The 18,290-nt window shown below is 50.6% G+C and overlaps 1 protein-coding gene across 2 annotated transcripts in view; it reads right to left on the bottom strand.

Moving 5' to 3' along the window:
* Positions 1–522: 522 nt before the first annotated feature.
* Positions 523–18,290, bottom strand: part of SDHA (succinate dehydrogenase complex flavoprotein subunit A) — a 23,273-nt gene continuing 5,505 nt past the window's right edge. The window contains exons 2-15 of one of the 2 annotated variants that reach the window (XM_057538938.1): positions 17,831–17,920; positions 16,680–16,841; positions 14,632–14,775; positions 14,130–14,294; positions 13,365–13,513; positions 12,591–12,715; positions 10,868–11,036; positions 9,847–10,042; positions 9,023–9,194; positions 7,133–7,251; positions 5,722–5,833; positions 5,429–5,559; positions 3,265–3,378; positions 523–2,001 (exon numbers count right to left, since the gene is read on the bottom strand). In XM_057538938.1, the coding sequence (XP_057394921.1) occupies positions 1,915–2,001; positions 3,265–3,378; positions 5,429–5,559; positions 5,722–5,833; positions 7,133–7,251; positions 9,023–9,194; positions 9,847–10,042; positions 10,868–11,036; positions 12,591–12,715; positions 13,365–13,513; positions 14,130–14,294; positions 14,632–14,775; positions 16,680–16,841; positions 17,831–17,920 (1,935 nt within the window). In that variant the 3' untranslated portion in view covers positions 523–1,914. The remainder of the gene's footprint in view (positions 2,002–3,264; positions 3,379–5,428; positions 5,560–5,721; positions 5,834–7,132; positions 7,252–9,022; positions 9,195–9,846; positions 10,043–10,867; positions 11,037–12,590; positions 12,716–13,364; positions 13,514–14,129; positions 14,295–14,631; positions 14,776–16,679; positions 16,842–17,830; positions 17,921–18,290) is intronic. The other variant, XM_057538944.1, reaches the window with a different exon arrangement.

The raw sequence follows: 18,290 nt of genomic DNA, 5'->3' as shown, positions 1-18,290 counted from the left end.
CTGTTACGCTCCCTTGCTTCAGGGGTACCTGTGCTAGCTTTGAATTCCCTGTCCTAACACTTCAATGCTGCTCAAATGCCCAGGTTAACACTCCCACCTAGTTTACTAAATGCCCTGGCGTCTACTTCCTCATTATACCCACTGGCAGGGATGAAGCGGTCCGAGGCTGTCAGCAGTCTTTCCGCCAGTTATTTTCTCCTGAAAACTACCTCCTTCGTATTTGTTAGACCACATCATTCCATGCAGGTGGTTTTCAACGTGTGGTCCCTGGACATGTTAGGAATGCAAATTCTCAGGCCCAATCCCAGAACCTACGGAGTCACAAGTTCTGGGGCAGGGCTGGGAATTCTTTAACGAGGTGATGTTGATGCAGTGAAGTTTGAGAACCACTGCATCAGGATTGCAAAACGGTGATCTTGAAATTCCATCATTCCTTACTCATTCGTCTGCGGAATTCCTCTGTAAAGTTCCCTGATCAACTAGGTTATCATGAATTGCAATTTGTAGAAAAAAGGCAGGATAATCATTTCATCATTTTCCTTTAATTGTCCATTTTCAGTGTCAGGGTTAGTGCCCTAGTTACTCCAAGAGTGACCAATAATATTTCTTGTTCGGTTACTTTTGGCTTTCTAAAACTATCATTATGAATTCAGTTTTTAATATATTCCATCTGTTTCAATCAGATATGGCCATTGTTGTTTGGACTGGTAAACATCCAAAAGCTTACCATCATACTTTCTCTGCAAAGCCGTGGGAAACAGGGACTGAGACACTGTGGTGGGAATGCAGAATGTCACAGCCCTTTTGAAGAGAACTTACCAGCATCTAACAAAACGACAAGTGCATTTGCCCTCTGACCCAGCAACCCTACTTCTAGAACTCCACTTCGAAGAAACTGGCTAAGAAAATGACTTCAGTTACTCACTGTGGCATCAACACAAATGTCCTGCCAGGGAACAAGGTACACTCATGCGGTGGAGGAGGACCCGGCCACAGGATGAGTGATAAGGAAGGACCTCCAGGATACGCAGGCAAGGGGCAGGGCCGTCTGTCTAACACAACAGAAATACGTACTTGCTTTCTGTTTTCTTAGGACACTGACTAGAAAGAAAAACAACAGTGGGTCCTGTGGAGGAGAGAGAGGAGAGCATGAGGGACGGTTAAGGAGGTGAGCTCTGAACACAACAGGCTTTGAAATCATGTCAATGCTTTACATATTTACAAACTTTAAATTTTTAAAGGCAATCCCTAAACTAGAAAAATAGAATCTGAAACGAATGAACTCAATTGCCTCGGACTGGATTCTACAGAAGCCGACCCTGAGACAGGAACTTGGAAGGTGGCCCCAAGCAGCATCTGCATGGAGGTGGAAAAGGAAGAAATCCATCTGCACCCACATCAGTTTCATTTAGTATTCGGTCATTTAAATACTTCAGGACACACGTTCACATATTAAACCATTTGCTTGCTAAGAACTAGGAGGAAATGTCTGTTTTCTTCATTTGCTCTCAGGCACCAAAATTCATTTTCACTTCAACATAACACTGCAACAAAATTTCTGGATTTTGATGCAACAGAATAAAAAGATAGTCACGTTTTATATTTCAGGTCAACAAATATGCCTCAGGTCAAACAGTATGATTTTAAAGGAACTGGGAAATAAACGCAAGTTTGTGACTTATGTTTCATCTAAGAACTGCGCCCAGTTTTATTATTTCTCAAGAATGAAGCAGGGATAAAGGCAAGCTGAACACTTCCTGGCTATTGATTACTGGCAAGCTGCTGGCCTCTGGTAGCAATCTCTGTCAAGTGGCATCCTCAGTCACTCGAGGACAGTTTAAGAAGGCAGTTACAACATGAACACGTGCACGAGCTATTATACATAATTACAAGAGCTGGTAAACGCCGGCCTCCTCAGTAGGAGCGGATGGCTGGGGGGACAGTGGCGCAGTCAGCCTCGTTCAGAGTTCTGTCGATTACGGGTCTGTATTCCAGGGATACCTAAGAAAGAAGAGTCGGTGATGCGTTAGTGCACAAAAACGTACAAACAACCCTCTTGGATGCTTTTGGAAAATCAACCATAAAAGCAGATTTGCAGACAAACAGGAACTTAAAAACAAAGGTATTCACGGGAACATTTCTCAGTAACAAACTCGGGACTGACTATGTAAATCCATGTATGGAATACAGCAATTAAAATAACACAGTACCAAATTCTCAACGCTTTAAACTAAAACTTAAACTGAAAATGCTCAAAAAGTAGGTGAAACCTTGTATGTACTGTTATCCTTTATCCATAAATTATGTTTGTATTTGCAGTTTTTCCTACTTCTAAGTGAACATTTATATACATACGAAACTTGAAAGAAATATTTCAAAATGATAATAAAAGATTTCTCTGGTGAGCTTATAAATGTTAATTTTCTTCATTCTTCTTGTACTTCCTACACTTTCTAAAATGAGCATGTATTTCTTTTACAATCATAAAAAAACCCAAACACTACAAAATTAGGCTTGTATTAAGAGGATCGTCTGACTATACACTGTCAGGAAAGAGCCTACGTGAAGAACTATGACAATTGCTGTCTGCCTGCAGCACTAGGCACTCTAGAAGTATGAGGACACAGCACAGCGTAACTTCTGTAAATCCAGATAGGCAATTAAGACTATCCCTTAGGGAGCTCTGAAAAGCTTACACTTTACATCTTAATTATTTCTGAATCTTAATGCCGAGCAGAAAGGCCAAATGGGTGAGTTACGCTTTGCTAGGGTAAGACCGACGGGGGCCCCACTGCTCTCTCAGCTGGTGGTTTCCGGGTGCCCCCTGCCCCTCCCAACTTGTTCCCTGCCCGGGGAAGCTAAGGGCTGAACAGCGTCCCCCGGGCTTCCTTCCCTGAGGCTGCGTGCAGGCGGTCCAGCCAAAGGGAAGGAGGGGAGGGGTGGCTTCCCGCCCCGCCCCCGCCCCCGCCCGCAGCTCTCGGTGGGCGCGGAAGCTCCGGCTCCTCCCCTACGGCGGGCCTCCGGCGCGGGCACACCCCTGCCCGGCACCAGCGCGGTGGGGGCGGCGCTTGTGAACCACCGGCCCACGCGGGGTTCCGCTTCCAGGCAGAAGCCTGACTGTGCCTTTGCCGTGGCGTCTCAGATCGGCCCACAGTCCATTTAGATCCATGCTGCTTCTCCCAGCTCACCAGATGCCGACCTGCGTAACACGAGGGGCGGCCCGCGCGCCATGGCGCACGTGAGCAGAACCCGCTCCCCGCGTACCTTCCCAGTCGTGACGTCCACGCAAGAGAGCGTGTGCTTCCTCCAGTGCTCCTCAAACGGCTTCTTGTGCTGCCCCTGGATGGGCTTGGCGTAATCATACTCGTCAACCCGCTCCTGAGGCCACAGAAAGTAAGTTTATTTCCGAAAGTGCCGTCAACAAACATTCTACACAGCAAAACCAGAAAACATGGCAAAAGATGGGAAACTCATTAAAAAGATACACGAGCCTAGTCTGACATTAATCCCCCAGATCCCACTCAACAAGGAGGCCTCCATCGTCCAAGCGGACCTCGTGCAGAGCCAGGACCTTCCCAGTCCCAGCGCGTCTCCAATTCCCACTGAAACCGCGTGCGCAGGTCTGACGTGGGAGAGCGCACGGCTGAGCACCACACGCAGAGGAAGGCCGTGAGACGCGGGGCCCCTCGGCCAGTGGCCGGTCCTCTGGACGCACCCATGGGCCCTGACTGGTGAGCCGTCAGCCCTCTGGACGTAGAGATGAGCCTCTCGCTCTGCGCTGGCCCAGCCTAGGGCCCCGCCCCTTTACTCATCCCATCTCCACCCCGGCAGTCTGACAAGGGCAGGCCCCGCGCAGCTCGGCAGGGCAGCAGGCCGCAGCACAGTGGGACCCAGAGCTCCGCTTCTGCATGTTCTCGCTACAACTAGCAGATGGGTGTTGGAATTAAATCGATCTTCTATGCACTTAAACATTTATCAAATACTTTTCCTGTCTTTTTGTTCTGTACTCTTGCAGAGTTCGACTTTTTCTTTCAGCCTTTTTTATTTAAATGTTCTAATTTTAGCAATTATATTAAATTTTTCAAAAACTTGTAAAGAGAAGCTGAATGCTGCTAAGGGATATCTTGCACGTGGTAACAGTAAGACACACAAAAGCCTCTTCAAATAAAACCCAAAACGTCCAGCTACTGGGCAGTTTCTGCGGAGTGAGGCCAGGCCTCCTGCCTGGGGCGCTGGGGCAGGGAGCGGTCCCTCACGCCTGCACCTGCCCCTCCAGGATGGAGGGACGACCCCCCTGGGTGAGCGGGCTCTGTCTGCACATCTGCAGTGACGTCCCGGCCACAGGGACCAAGCACAGGCTCCGGGAGAGGCTTCCGGCCTCGGTGCACAGGACGAGCGGGCTCGCCGACCTCCTCCTCTAACCGAGCGCTCAGCACGTGGGATCCAGCTCCAGTCAGTGTCTCACGGTGGATGGAAATCCGGCTCCTCTCGCTCAGCCTCTAGCTGAGCCACCCAAGCACCGCCCCGGACCAAAGCCTCTGTGTCCACCACGGGAAGGCAGCTCAGCTCCTGCTAACGTGCCCCATCCTTACCTGGACTGCCCCCCAAACAACCCCTTCCGTGAAAGCCTTAACTACCACATGCCGAGTACTCTTTTCTGCAGAATCTGCTAAGTGAGCTCTGCATAAAAACCAGTTCATTAAAACAACGGTGGGGCTTCCCTGGTGGCGCAGTGGTTGGGAGTCTGCCTGCTAATGCAGGGGACGCGGGTTCGAGCCCTGGTCTGGGAAGATCCCACATGCCGCGGAGCGGCTGGGCCCGTCAGCCACAATTGCTGAGCCTGCGCGTCTGGAGCTGTGCTCCGCAACGGGAGGGGCCGCGATGGTGAGAGGCCCGCGCACCGTGATGAGGAGTGGCCCCCGCTTGCCACAACTAGAGAAGGCCCTAGCACAGAAACGAAGACCCAACATAGCAATCAATCAATCAATCAATTAATCAATAAAAAAAATAAATCTTTAAAATAAAAAAAAAAAACAAAAAACAACGGTGATCCAAGATGAGGCTCTATAATCCTTCCCCAAACCAGGGGTGGGTCTGAAACAACAAGTTACTCATCATTTCCAGTCAGTAAGTGAGCACTTCCAGGCAACAGGACCTGCTGCACACTAACCTTTGCCCTAATGAGGCTGAGAGACGCAGCAGCAGATACTGATCCAAAGCCAGAGAAAGGTCAAACTAGTACTGAACACGGTGAGAACAGAGGTACAAAGGTTATCAGAAGAGAAAAAGCATTCTTCTCAACTGGCTTGTGGGAAATGCAGAGAAAGCGCAGAGAGGTGAACGCAGAGAGCGCAGGGTCAGGGCTGAGCGGTGGCGGCAGGGGTGGGCGAGGGGCGGGGGGGGGGGGGGGTTGGACACGAAGGCGCACCTTGAAATCCTCCCTGGCATGAGCGCCGCGAGACTCCTTCCGGGCCTCTGCTCCATAAATGGTCTGCAGGGCACAAAGCATCAGGTTCTGCAGCTCCAGGGTCTCCACCAGGTCAGTGTTCCAGACCATTCCTGGGCACACAAGGCAGCCGTCAAAGACAACAGGATCCAGCCAGTGTCCACTCAGCAAGGACGAGTTACGTCAGCGCTAAACGGGTCGGGCTGCGCCCAGAAGCAGCCCGCCCTGCAGACACCCAGCAACAACCGTGTGCAGGGGCCCGAGGAACCACTCACCCCTGTCAAACGTCTTCAGATGCTTTAGATCTCCATAGAGCTGGCTGATCTTCTCACAGCCTTCCTGTAACACGCTTCCCACACGGAACACTGCGGCATGACTTTGCATCGACTGTAATACAAAATATTTGTAAGCTTTTAATCCATGAGGAAAAGCCACGCCAAGAACTGTTAAACCTTTAGAGTTTTTTTCCTATGCATTTCATTTTTTGTAAAATATTTATGTAAATAGAAAAACTAGGAAATTCAGACTGTGAGTCTATTACTCTGAATTTTAAAACGAAGTTTCTTTGTGAGAACTTAAAAAACCTACCCTTTAAGCAACTTCCAAACGTACAATACAGTTAACATTAACTACAGTCACTATGCTGTACGTTACATCCCCAGGGCTTACTTTCATCTGGAGACTTGTACCTTTAGATGCCCTTTCTCCATGCTTCTGTTCCTTTACTCCTGCCCCCTTCCTTACCATCCTATGAGGCCTCCTTGAAGCCCAGTCTCGTTTGAAAACAGAACCACAGAACCACAGTCCTATGAGAATGGCCATATTCACCTTTTCCCTTTTGGTGGTGTCTGTGTGGATGGCCCAATGGAACCTTTCAGGATGCAACTAAAGCAAGGGGCTTCACTCCAGAAAATGCGCCCACACAGAAATTCTTGCAAATAATTTCAAGTGGATAAAGGTCTCATTCATGGACCAAGAATCCCGGCATTAAAAGAATTTGATTGATTCCTAGCTGTTTTATTTACTTATTTATTTTATTTATCTAGAGTAGTCAACTAGTACTTTTAATTGACCTAAACCTGTGTTACCTCATGCAGTAGCCACTAACCATGTGTACCTACATTTAAACTGAAATTAAATAAAGTTAACTTAGACTGGCCTCATTTCCCATGCTCCACTATCACGTCAGAAATACAGCGTTCCATCAGATGTGCTGATGCAGGTGACTATGGCTTCCGCATGCCTTCCACGCTCCCCCTCCTGACCTCATTCAGGGGCATCAATGGGCCCAGTTTAAAGACATTTCCCAGAGTTGCCGTAAGTAGGTGTGATGATGGGATTATTCCTCAGCAACGAGACGTGCTGGGCTTGGGAAGCTCCCAGCTGGGAACCGAGCTTCTCGGACCTTCCACTGTCCCTCCTCCTTCAGGCTGGGACAGAAGACCAGGGCCAGAGACGGTCTGAGGAGGGAAGCTGCACCAAACACCTAGCACGTTTGAGAGAAGGCCGAGTCCTGATGCTGCAGAGTTGCTGTGTCTGCCCTGGGCTGCCCTCTCCGGCCTTCAGTGTGGAAAGCACACCCTTTTATCTCACTCAGGCCTGAGCACGCCTCCGTGACTCAGCAACCCCAGTGCAGGGCTACCAACGCAGCTGGCCTGCTCACCCAGAGCGTGTCCAGGCTCCTACCTTCTGCATGTTCAGCCGTAGTTCCGATGTTCTTATGCTTCCATTGGCAAATCTCAATTTGTCAAGATTCATGACAGATTCTTCCCCAGCATTTGGTTTAATCAAGGGAACTTTATCTCCTTTAAAAAAAACAAAAAACCCCACCAAATGTGTGTTATACCCTTTCAGGAAGTTTGGAAAATGCATGCATAACCTGAGCTAATATTCCACCTGGCCCACTCTATCCCTGAGGAAGCACCCATTGACTTGGGTAAGAGTAAAGAGTAAACAAAAAGACAAAACTTCTGGCAAAAAGTTGGTGTCCAATAAGTAATCTCTGAATGAACAAAACAGAACCCCTCTCTTAAGGTCAAACATTAGATTTATGCAAACAAACCTTGCACCGCTACTCTGTGAGGGAAAAACACTTCATCCTCAGCCGTTCTCATTCTGCCCAACCCCATTCTGGTTCTCAGACCTTGTGGGGGTGGTGGGCGGGGTGCCTGGCTGGACGTATTTAACAGCCTCCTGCTGACCCTGGCCCTGCACCCTCTTACATTAACCTCAAGATTTTCTGTTCTTGCCTTTCTAAAAAGATAAACGCTTTAAGGGTGTTTAAGCTATTTTGGGATGACATGTTTTTAAATATATTTTCTGTAGAAGGTAACACACGCAGGTGTGAAATACAGAAGACAAAGGCCTGCAGCCACTCTCTCTCCAAGGCGAGACCTGCCCAAGCTCTTCTAGGCAGGCGATTTTGCTAGCTTTTGTTTTCAATGCTTTAAAAAACGATCATTCCGGAAAACGGAGTTTTATCCTTAGGTGCACCGTTCTACAATTTTAACACACAGACTCCTGTAACTATCATGATCAGACTATAGAATTTAAGCATTTTAACGTTTAAAATGGTCATACTTTGGGGAAAGTAGTGGGGCAAACACTTTTCCTCTCCTTTTGTCTTTAAAAACTAAAGCGTAACGAAAGTGTGATACCACTTTTAGTGCAGTTTGCTGGTTCTGACAAGCAGAGCTGCGTCAGCCCCACCGCAAGCGGACCCAGGCCCTGGTGACCACCCACCGTCTCCTGCCCCAGCTTCCCTTCTCCAGATGCCACACAACAAAATCGCACACATGTGGCCTCTTGCGTCTGGATCACACAGCCTGACAAAGAGCCACCCGCGCTGCGCACGAGTGGGCAGTCTGTTCCTTTTTAATGCTGAGTTCCAGAGGTTTTAAACGCGTGCATTGATCCTTCGGATAGAAAAGTATTCTCAAAAAACCTCCTTTTTCTCGCTGTCAAAGAAAGGGAACCTCAAATTTTCTGCTTTGCTCTGAGGGATTGCTACTGGGCCCCGGCTACAGCAAAATGAGCACTAGAGTTGTTGTGAGACTAGCACATGTATCTTTTCCTCGACAGATGATTTTAAGTTACCACAAAAGAAAATCTCTGATGGAAATCCATTCTCTCATTGCGGGGAGAGAGCTGTGACCCAGTCTTCTATTTTGTTTGCATTAACTCCTCCCTTTCTCCCTTAACAGATTTAGTTACAGTTTGTTTTTAGTATTTTATTAATTTTCTCTAAGTACCAAAAAATTATACATTCATTTATACCTGCCATTTAAAACATTTCCTTGGAGATAATTCATACCAGACAAGTAGTATGTGATAAAACCCTATTAAATAACACTTTCCCAATAGTGATTTTTCTGAGAACATAATGACTGCAAAAAAACCTGACTAAAGTTACTCTTCTAACTGCCCCAGCTACCCTGTATCTAGCCTCAGGTCTATCGCCATAAAAATCTCTGACCTGCTGTTTCCTCACTTCCAGGGAGAGAAAGCCAGACCCCCGCTCTATGACCGCGAAGCAAAGCGTCCTGCAGCAGCCAGACTGCTGGAAGGAGTGCGTACCGGGTCTGCAGGACTCTGCGATGCTCAGGGCGCACGCCCGGCCGAAGACGACCAGGTCCAGGAGCGAGTTTGCCCCCAGGCGGTTGGCACCGTGCACTGAGGCGCAGGCAGCCTCCCCACACGCGTACAGGCCGGGCACGATCTGATCCTGGCCGTCCACGTGCTTCAGAACCTGGGGAAGAAGACTAAGATTACGGAGCGCGGTCTGCTCAGCCCCCCTTCCCTATAGCGGGGGGTCGGAAAAAGGAGAAAAGGTAAAAACTGGACCTACACCACCTACAGGGAACCCCCCAGACACTGCCCAGCCTCCTTCCCCGGCCCCCGTGCCGAGGTCAAAGGACCCCAGTCCCACCCCTCACGCCCACTAGCACCTCACCCACCCCCTGACATGCCCCCGCACGCCCACTCCGACGGTGGGCTCAAAGCAGGGGAGCGTGGCGGGCGGAGGGCATTAAACGGGGAGGTGGGGGACTGGAGTCCTAAATCAGACTCTTACAACAGTTCCACCCGCCTGCCCGAGGAGGGACTAAAATCAGGTGACTAAAAAGCTCTTTGTGAGCCGCAAACCATCCAAAGGTATTAACTGTAAAGAACACACAGGTTACAATTTATAACATACAACCACGTAGGAAAAACTGCAGCCTGACCTCATGTCTGTGACTGTTTACTAAGAAGGCATGAATCAGTTATCAGCGGTTACTTGAGGCGTGAACGCAGAAACCGGAGTCAAGCCAAGGCCCCTGCCCTGCCTACCAGACTGCCCAGGACTTCTGCGGGAGGCCCTGTGCAAGGGGCCTGCGGTGGCACGGGCTCGGCACCATCACCTGCCCCTTGTAGTTGGTGGGGATGCCGCCCATGTTGTAGTGCACGGTGGGAAGCACGGGAATCGGCTCCTTGGTGACGTCCACACCCGCGAAGATCATGGCTGTCTCTGAGATGCCAGGCAGGCGCATAGCCAGCTGTTCAGGCGGGAGGTGGTGCAGCTGCAGGTACACGTGATCCTTCTCAGGGCCACAGCCTCTGGTGAGAAAGGACATCGCCCCATAAGGTTGAGAACAGCAATCCAGAAACCGTGAGGTCACAAAATCCTGGCAGCACCTGAGGTTCCACACGCTTTGATGCTGGAGGAAAGGGTCCCTTCATGAAGGCCACCTTTGCATGGCGTCTCTTCTCAGCACCCACCACGTGCCAGGGTAGACATCAGGTGGTGGGACGCAGCCACGAACACGACGGGAGCCCTGCCCTGGCCGGGCTCCCCCCGAGGGTCGGGAGGTCACAACTTGCCACATTCTCCTTGGTGAATGCGTTACAGGGGCCTTTCACACCAGATGCTCCAAAGAACCACCTGACTTCTCATTTCTGTGTGCGAACGTGACGCCTCCAGAGGCCACGCCCCCAGATATTTAACCAGTGTCACCACAGCGGGAACGAAGTCAGGCACTGAGGCCTCACGCTGCTTCACTGAAGAACAAACCACCCACCCACCTTGAGGGCCCCAAGCACCCGGGAGTGCAAACAGCATACCAGTGGAAGCTCGCGCACTAAATTCAGGACAGGGGTGTGTCTTCTCCCCCATACTGTCTGCTTCTGTCACACACTCACTCACACACACAAACCATCTGGGACGGACTTGCAGCTAACTGGCTAAACTTCTCAAATGCAGAGATCCTAAACTAACAGACAACAGTCAGAGGTAACTGCACGTAGGCCTCTGGGGTGGGCGGGGTGCTGACACTCGACACAGAAGCCCCCCAGCCCGTGCTGAAATGCAGACACAAACCACAGCCACCGGAGGGGCGGGGCGTGCAGACATGCGCAGACCCCTCTGGGGACAAGCACACAGACCTTCCTGCACGGATCTCCAGGGTCATGGAGCGGGAGACGACGTCCCTGGACGCCAGGTCCTTTGCGACAGGAGCATAGCGCTCCATGAACCGCTCGCCTTGACTGTTGACGAGGATGCCTCCCTCTCCACGGCACCCTTCCGTGATGAGACAGCCAGCACCGTATATGCCTGCAAATGACGAGCTCATTAAACACGTATAACCTGAGGGCCGCTGGGCCGACATCTCAAATGCAGATGTTTTTCCCCAGATGCTTCGGGAGGAGACAGAAAGGGTGTGCAAAGAGCACCACACACACGAGGAAGTGTGAGAGAGGAAAAGTTAGGGCACAGCACGCTGCCGCGGTATGAAGAAGAGCAATGACCAAGCTGCAGAGCAGAGGCCGGCTGCGTGGACGACGCAGCTCTGCTCAATACTCCGATTGCAGCTGTGCTTTAAACTCTCAACGTGACAAAGTTTATGTTAAATATCTCGGTTTTAATTGTTACTAAAACCTTATCAGGTTTTAATTGTTGAACGTCCTTTTGCACCATGAAATTGCGTTGGCTCCCGTAGGTACAGAAACCAGCTTGGAAATTTGGCATATCAAGTAACCAAACAACAATACGGCAATGATCACTAGAGCCGATACATAGGTTGCACCCGCTGTGTACAACTCTAAGTCTCACCACAACCCTGTGGGATGGTCCCCCTCTTCCGAGACAAGCCCACCAATATGACGCTGGGAGACGCAGAGCCCAAATCCAAATCTGGCAACAGGAGAGGCAACGGGAGAGGGGAGCTGCGCCCTGATCTCAACTGTCTCTCTACGTAACGAGGACAAGGATGCCCAGCATAGGGTGTTACACGTCCATCAGCGTAGTTTGAAGGCTGTCACTTTTATTAGTGCACCAAAGGGTTACCGTGCCTTTAAAACAAGATGTAAATTCCTGTATCTCATCTTTCAGTTTTCCTAGTTTCAGTGGCCATGTCTTCTGGTGGTTTATTTCTCATACGTTGAAAAGGAAGCAAAGGAAATGGAGCTCTAACTATAGAGGGAATTCAGAAGTCTCAGACATTTTACTGGTTAAAAATAGCAACAAGACTACCACCTAATACTTTTTTTTACTCCTCATCCCTGCCCGGGTCAGAAAGAACATACTGGCAGAGCAAAGAGAAAAAACAGGCCCTGGTCTTTAGTACTGTGGCAGCTCCCCAGCTGACAGATCAGTCACCAACCCAGAAACAAAGTTCAGGATGGATTCGCCAACTCCCCTCCCAGGCCCCCTCCCACGTTCGTGCACTCATCACCTTCACCTGTGGACATCTCAGGGCCCCGCCTGCCAGGCTCTGTCACTGTGGCAGCCTGCCATCTGTCTGTGCCACTTCTCCACTCAAGTGCATTCCCTCTGGCTCTACTGACTGAGGCCCTACCATGTGCTGGGCGCTGCGAAGACAGCGGTAAATGAGACAGACCTGCCCCCGCCTCCCGGGGGGAGCTGACACCCTAGTCGAGGAGAGGGACGCCGAACAATCACTGCTTCACGTCTGGCTAAGTGCGCCGAGACAAGGCATCGAAGTAAGACGCTGGCCTCCACTGCCTTGGGGGACATAGGGAAGAAGCTCCTCGGGGAAGTCACGAGTTAGGATGTGAGATACGAGAAAGCAAGTGCACGTAACTGCAGAGGAGCCTTCCCACAGGTACCGAGCACCCGAAAGGCACAAAGAGCCTGATGCCATCCTACCTGTGGGGTGGAACTGAACAAACTCCAGGTCCTGGCAGGGAAGGCCTGCCCTGGTGATCATGGCAGTGCCGTCCCCGGTGCTGGTGTGGGCGGAGGTGCAGCTGAAGTAGGTGCGCCCGTAGCCTCTGGAAAACAGACAGGCCGGCAGAGAGGTGACTGCACAAGCGTCCCATCAGGTCCTCCTTTCTAATGGACTCGAGTGGACCACGCAGCCCAGGCAGCACCTCTGTGGGCACATGTGCACACGTTGCCCTGGGCAACTGGGACGGTGGCCTCGGGGGCAGGGAAGGCGCTCTCGCTTGTACCTTAGGGCACTTCTGTGCTAGGTAACTGATTTCCCTGATAAAAATGTATAAAATAATAAAATCTAAAAACATTTATGGATGCACTTCTTAAAATGGTTAAAATAACAGACTGACAGTATATAAGATGGAATTTACTTATTTTCCTCCCGTGAACAAACAGCACTCTTCGACCCCAGAAATCAGCATAAACACAGCATCCCTCAAAGCAAAGGAGACGCTACTCCAGACAGCATCAGACTCTCCAGCCCTCAGCCTCCTCAAGGGTCCTCCCAGCTATGAACTGCTGACACTTTCTTGCCACCGTGAGGCAGGTGCTGGTGTCGCCCCTCAGGCCCCCAAAGCTACCCCTTGCCGGGTGAAGTCACAGCCTGCGCCTCAGCTGTTACTGCACGACACCCCTATTCTCATTAGAATACATAAACTCAGCTTGCCTGCAGAGAAGTTGGACACGACAAAACCAGACTCTTACCCAGTGGCTACAACAGTGTTCTTTGCTCTGATGCGGTGGATGGACCCGTCTTCTATGCACAGAGCAATAATGCCTCGACACTCCCCGTTCTCCATCAGGAGGTCCAAGGCAAAATACTCCACAAAATAGCTGGTATCGTATCGCAGAGACTGAAAAAGAAAGGAAAACCATCAAAAAAAGGGATCCTGCGTTTGCAATTGCGCTGTTAAAGCTAACAGGTTGGAGACCTTGATCTGGTGTGGGGCACAGGGGTCAGGCGGACCCTAGCGGAACACTGGGCTGGAAAAGAAGCCACAGACTTCAACCCACGGATGACAGCGCTGATGCCGTCGTGTGACAACTCAGCTGTACAAACAACGCACCCCAGAAGAGGACGCCGTACGCGGGACACACCGCTCAGCTCTGCACAGCCCGAGAGGCGCCAGAGAGGCAACGCTGGCCTCCGCTCAGGGCTGCTGCGAGAGCCGCGCCCGCGGACCACGGGGTCCCGACTTCCACCAGGGCGTACCGCACGGCGTCTGCCGCCACACGGCCGCTTAGTCCAAGTAAAACAAAACGCTCAGCGCGTCTGTAATGATTATCGATGGAATTTCTTAGAACAGATACTTTCAAATTAACAGCGAGCAAGTGACTCTGCTGCTCAGAAAGCGACCCCCGGGCGGAGAGGCTGGCATGCTGACCTGTCCCCGGGGTGGCCTGCTTCCCCCGTCGCCACACGCCTGGCCTGGCCGCCTCCCACCACCCCGTGCACCCAGGGCACCTCACCCTTCCATACAAAGTGTGCAGCAGCGAGTGGCCAGTGCGGTCGGCCACGCAGCAACAGCGATGGGCCTGCCCGCCTTTCCCAAACTGGAGGCTCTGCCCACCAAAGGCACGCTGGTAGATCTTCCCACCTTCAGTTCTGCTAAATGGCATGCCGTAATTCTCCAGCTGAGAAACAGAAAAACACCTAGTACCTTAAAGGGACCAAGACGCTCGTGGCTAACTCACACTAGAACCTCAACACAAACCTGAAGCCCAGAACACACACATTCTACGGAGAGCTCGGCAGCAGCAGAGGCACTCTCCCGTTAGAGCAGCTCGCTGCCCACCTGCCGGCCGACCACTCCCACCACACCCCTCCTGCATGAGACGGCCGGCAGGGTCGTTACCTCCACCGCCGAGGCCGGCGGGGACGTTACCTCCACCACCGGCCAGCAGGGTCGTTACCTCCACCGCCGAGGCCGGCGGGGACGTTACCTCCACCACCGGCCAGCAGGGTCGTTACCTCCACCACCGAGGCCGGGGCCTGCTCCGTCATGTAGTGGATGGCATCCTGGTCCCCCAGCCAGTCGGAGCCCTTCACAGTGTCGTAGAAGTGCCACCTCCAGTTGTCCTCCTCCATGTTCCCCAGGGCGGCGTTGATCCCTCCCTGAAACGCCAGCAACCCTGTGAGCTACAGCAGGCTCGCCTCCCCACTGCCTCCCGCCCGCAGCCAGATTCGGAAAAAGCCAGCTGCTCATGGGAGACGGTCAGTGAGCGATCTCACCGTCCGGCAGACTCCGAAGGGCATCTCCTCCCCCTGCGACCTAGAGACAGGGCCCAGTTATGGATCCCCCAGCCTCAGGCACCTCACCCATGAGAGGGACACAGAGCCCAACCCCTCGGGGTGTCATCTGGAGGGTCGGCCGAGGCTCCTCAGATGAGGCTTCTTCCTGACCAAGCCCGGCTTGTAAAAGGGATTCAAATCTAATAGCTTCACGACAAACGTTCCCAATGGTACTGGAATGCACGCGTTAAAGGCAGAAGCGCTTCCTGCCGAGGGCTCAGAGCCCCAGCCTGCCCCTCAGAGTCACAGAAATCGCAGTACAGGGACAAACATTAACACCCGTCCACCCCACCCCTGCCACCCAAATTACAACTGCACATCTCTTCAGATAATCTTTCTCACAAGGCACGTTCCCTAACTTCCCTTTCTCCCAATTGTCATTCAGTCGTAACTTTTGAGTCAAGCACTCTCACTGGAATTTCTTCTCCAGTTGTTGCTGCTGCGCCTCAGTTTCATGTTATGTTTGGCTACCACTAAACGAGTCACTAGCACAGAGCAAGGAACCTTGGACAGACACGCACCACGAGTCACCACGTTCCTTCCTTCCTCCCTCCTCCATCCCCTCCAGTCGTAAACCCAAACACAATCCTGATAAAAAATGTTAAGTACCAGGGCAGCAGAATGTAGAAAGCTGGTTTAAAATAATGCAGAAACGAAACTGCCTTCCAAAGGGGTTATATAAATTTATATCCTCACCAGCAATGTAAAAAAATGTGTTTCCCCATAGCCTTGCCAACAGAGTTTTGTCAAACTTGGAGTTTTGCTAATCTAGTAAGTAAAAAATAATATCTCAATAAATAAATAAATAATACAAAAACACGTGGTCCAGTGCATGCAAAAATGCTGTTATCCTTCCCCCAATTAAACCTTCTTTTCTCGAGAACCAGCATTCAAGTTAAGCTACCCTTTTCTCATTCTTTTTATTGTATTACTATTGCACTACCTGAAAACTGTATTTTTTGCAATACCGTTCAAAATTATCTGCTTATATCTATTCTTGCTTTTAGACAATGAATTATCCAAGGATATTTATTACTCATTCTTCAGTTTAAAAAGCATAGCTTTCGAACAAAGTATCTAGGCAGTTTAGTGCGTAAAGAATGTGGCTGGACGCTGAATATAGCTGTTCCAGATGTAACGGTGATGGGAGCTCTTATTGCTTCGTAGAAAGTCACCACATCCTCTGTTGTCTCAATGAGGAAATGTGTTCAAATACCAGAAAAGACGGTCAAATGTGACTGTAGAATACTACCTGTATACCAGCTGGGCACTACCTACAGTGTGCCTAGAGTGAAAAAACAAAATAATAAAGTCACATGATTTTCCACCTTACTTTTTCTTCTTCCCTAAATTCAGAGCATTAAGGCCATTGTTTTCTGTACTGCAGCTTCACACCATCACCAGAGCTCGTCACCACCACTCGAGGTCTGCCCTGAGGTTCCGGCAGATACAGAGCGAGCCCACAAAAAGCTTGTTCACATCGGGTAAGTGCAGTGAAGGAGATCACACCATGACGGCGGCGGGCACGAGGGGGCAGGACCAGAGCAGTAACAGGAGTGACAACGAGGCTCCAGGCAGTGGGGCGGGGGCAGGGCGGGCAGAGCCCTCTTGGCGAGTAAGCGCCAAGAGCAGAGGAAGCCCGGTGAGGGGCGGCCCGCGGCGGGAGAGCGCCGGGCTGCGCAGTGCCTTGCGAGCACCCAAAGGACGGAGAGAGCCCTTTCTCATACCTGGGCTGCGACAGTGTGTGACCTGGTGGGAAAGAGCTTTGTGACGCAGGCCGTGTTAAACCCTGCTTCAGAAAGGCCAAATGCAGCTCGCAGGCCTGCCCCTCCGGCGCCGACCACCACTGCATCGAATTCATGATCCACTACTGGGTACTGCGTAGAAATCTGGAAAAGAAAAGTCCCCGTGTCAATCACTGGTTCAACTAGGCCAGACCTTGAGGCTGTGGCTACGGTGAAAGAGAGTCATTGCCACGCCCAAAGGGCCTCCGTCCTGTGCTGGGACTGCACGCCAGGTACAGTGCAGTAGTCACGGCAGACGTGGCGGGCTCACCCTCGGACTGAAAGGGGCCGGCGGACAGCTCTCATCACTCGCAGAGCACCTATGCCACGGAGCTAGGGCACCCACCACTAGTTGAAAGGCCGAAAACTCAAAGTAGGGGACCACAGATGCAGAGGAAAGCAACACCACAAATCAAAATACCAGTTCTAGCTACAGTTTTTCTTTGCAATTATCATTTTTACTTATCTTCTCTTTTTACATTTATACCCATATACATATACAAATCTAAGCTTACAATGTAGTATAGATCATGATTTGAAGCTTCTCATGAAAACACTGCAATGTTGTTTCATTTAGATAAGGACAGTCCATTCACCTGAGTGACCATCCAGACACCAAGGACACAAGTCTATTCCAGGTCCATATGGTATTTACGACTGAGAAAGCGCCAACAAGCATTCAGTAACTACTGTGAGCTTATGAGACAGAAACTTAGAAGCAAATTCAGTTTCTCCCACAGAGAGGAGAAGGGCCTCGTAAACACTAAGGAGCCCAAGCGCCACACAGGCCTCCGCCGAGCAGGGCGTCTGTCACCGTCCACTCCAGTAAATACTGTTCATCTGACATTTGTATTTCATTATGTTTTACTTAAAGTTTAATCTGGCTTATAGATATTTAAGAGCTACAAACAAAAAAATGTTAATATCTAGGCTTATATTTGTACTATAATTAAGTATTATTACACTAGAAATAATGAGCATGCATTAGAATGAAATTAAAGTAAAACCTGTGTTACTCAAATACATTAAAAACTGGTATAGAACCCTACTCCGTTAAGTCAAAAAAATCACCTATAACAAAGTCATGAACTTACTGCATCTGAAACTTTAGCGGACGACCTCTTACTGCTGTCAACGGTGAAGTGAAAACTGCGGGCTCCTGTCTGCAATGCTGCTGGCCGCTGCTGAAACACAGATGGGGCACTAAGTGTCTTCACGGAACAGGGGATTGTAATTCAAACTTCCCTTCTAAGTCGTCAACCTTCTTATGTACCCAGGTGCTCCCCCTTTTTTTTTTTTAAATTAATTAATTAATTAATTTTTGGCTGCATTGCTGCGCGCGGGCTTTCTCTAGTTGTGGTGAGCAGGGGCTACTCTTCGTTGCGGTGCGCGGGCTTCTCACTTGTGGTGGCTTCTCTTGTTGTGGAGCACAGGCTCTAGGCCTGCAGGCTTCAGCAGCTGTGACACATGGGCTTCAGTAGTTGTGGCTCGCGGGCTCTAGGGTGCAGGCTCAGTAGTTGTGGTGCACAGGCTTAGCTGTTCCACGGCACGTGG

This window comes from Balaenoptera acutorostrata, chromosome 2, assembly GCF_949987535.1.
Source record: "Balaenoptera acutorostrata chromosome 2, mBalAcu1.1, whole genome shotgun sequence".
Taxonomy (NCBI): domain Eukaryota; kingdom Metazoa; phylum Chordata; class Mammalia; order Artiodactyla; family Balaenopteridae; genus Balaenoptera; species Balaenoptera acutorostrata.
The sequence above is the reverse complement of the archived record's forward strand: the minus strand, read 5'-3'. Positions and strand labels throughout refer to the sequence as shown.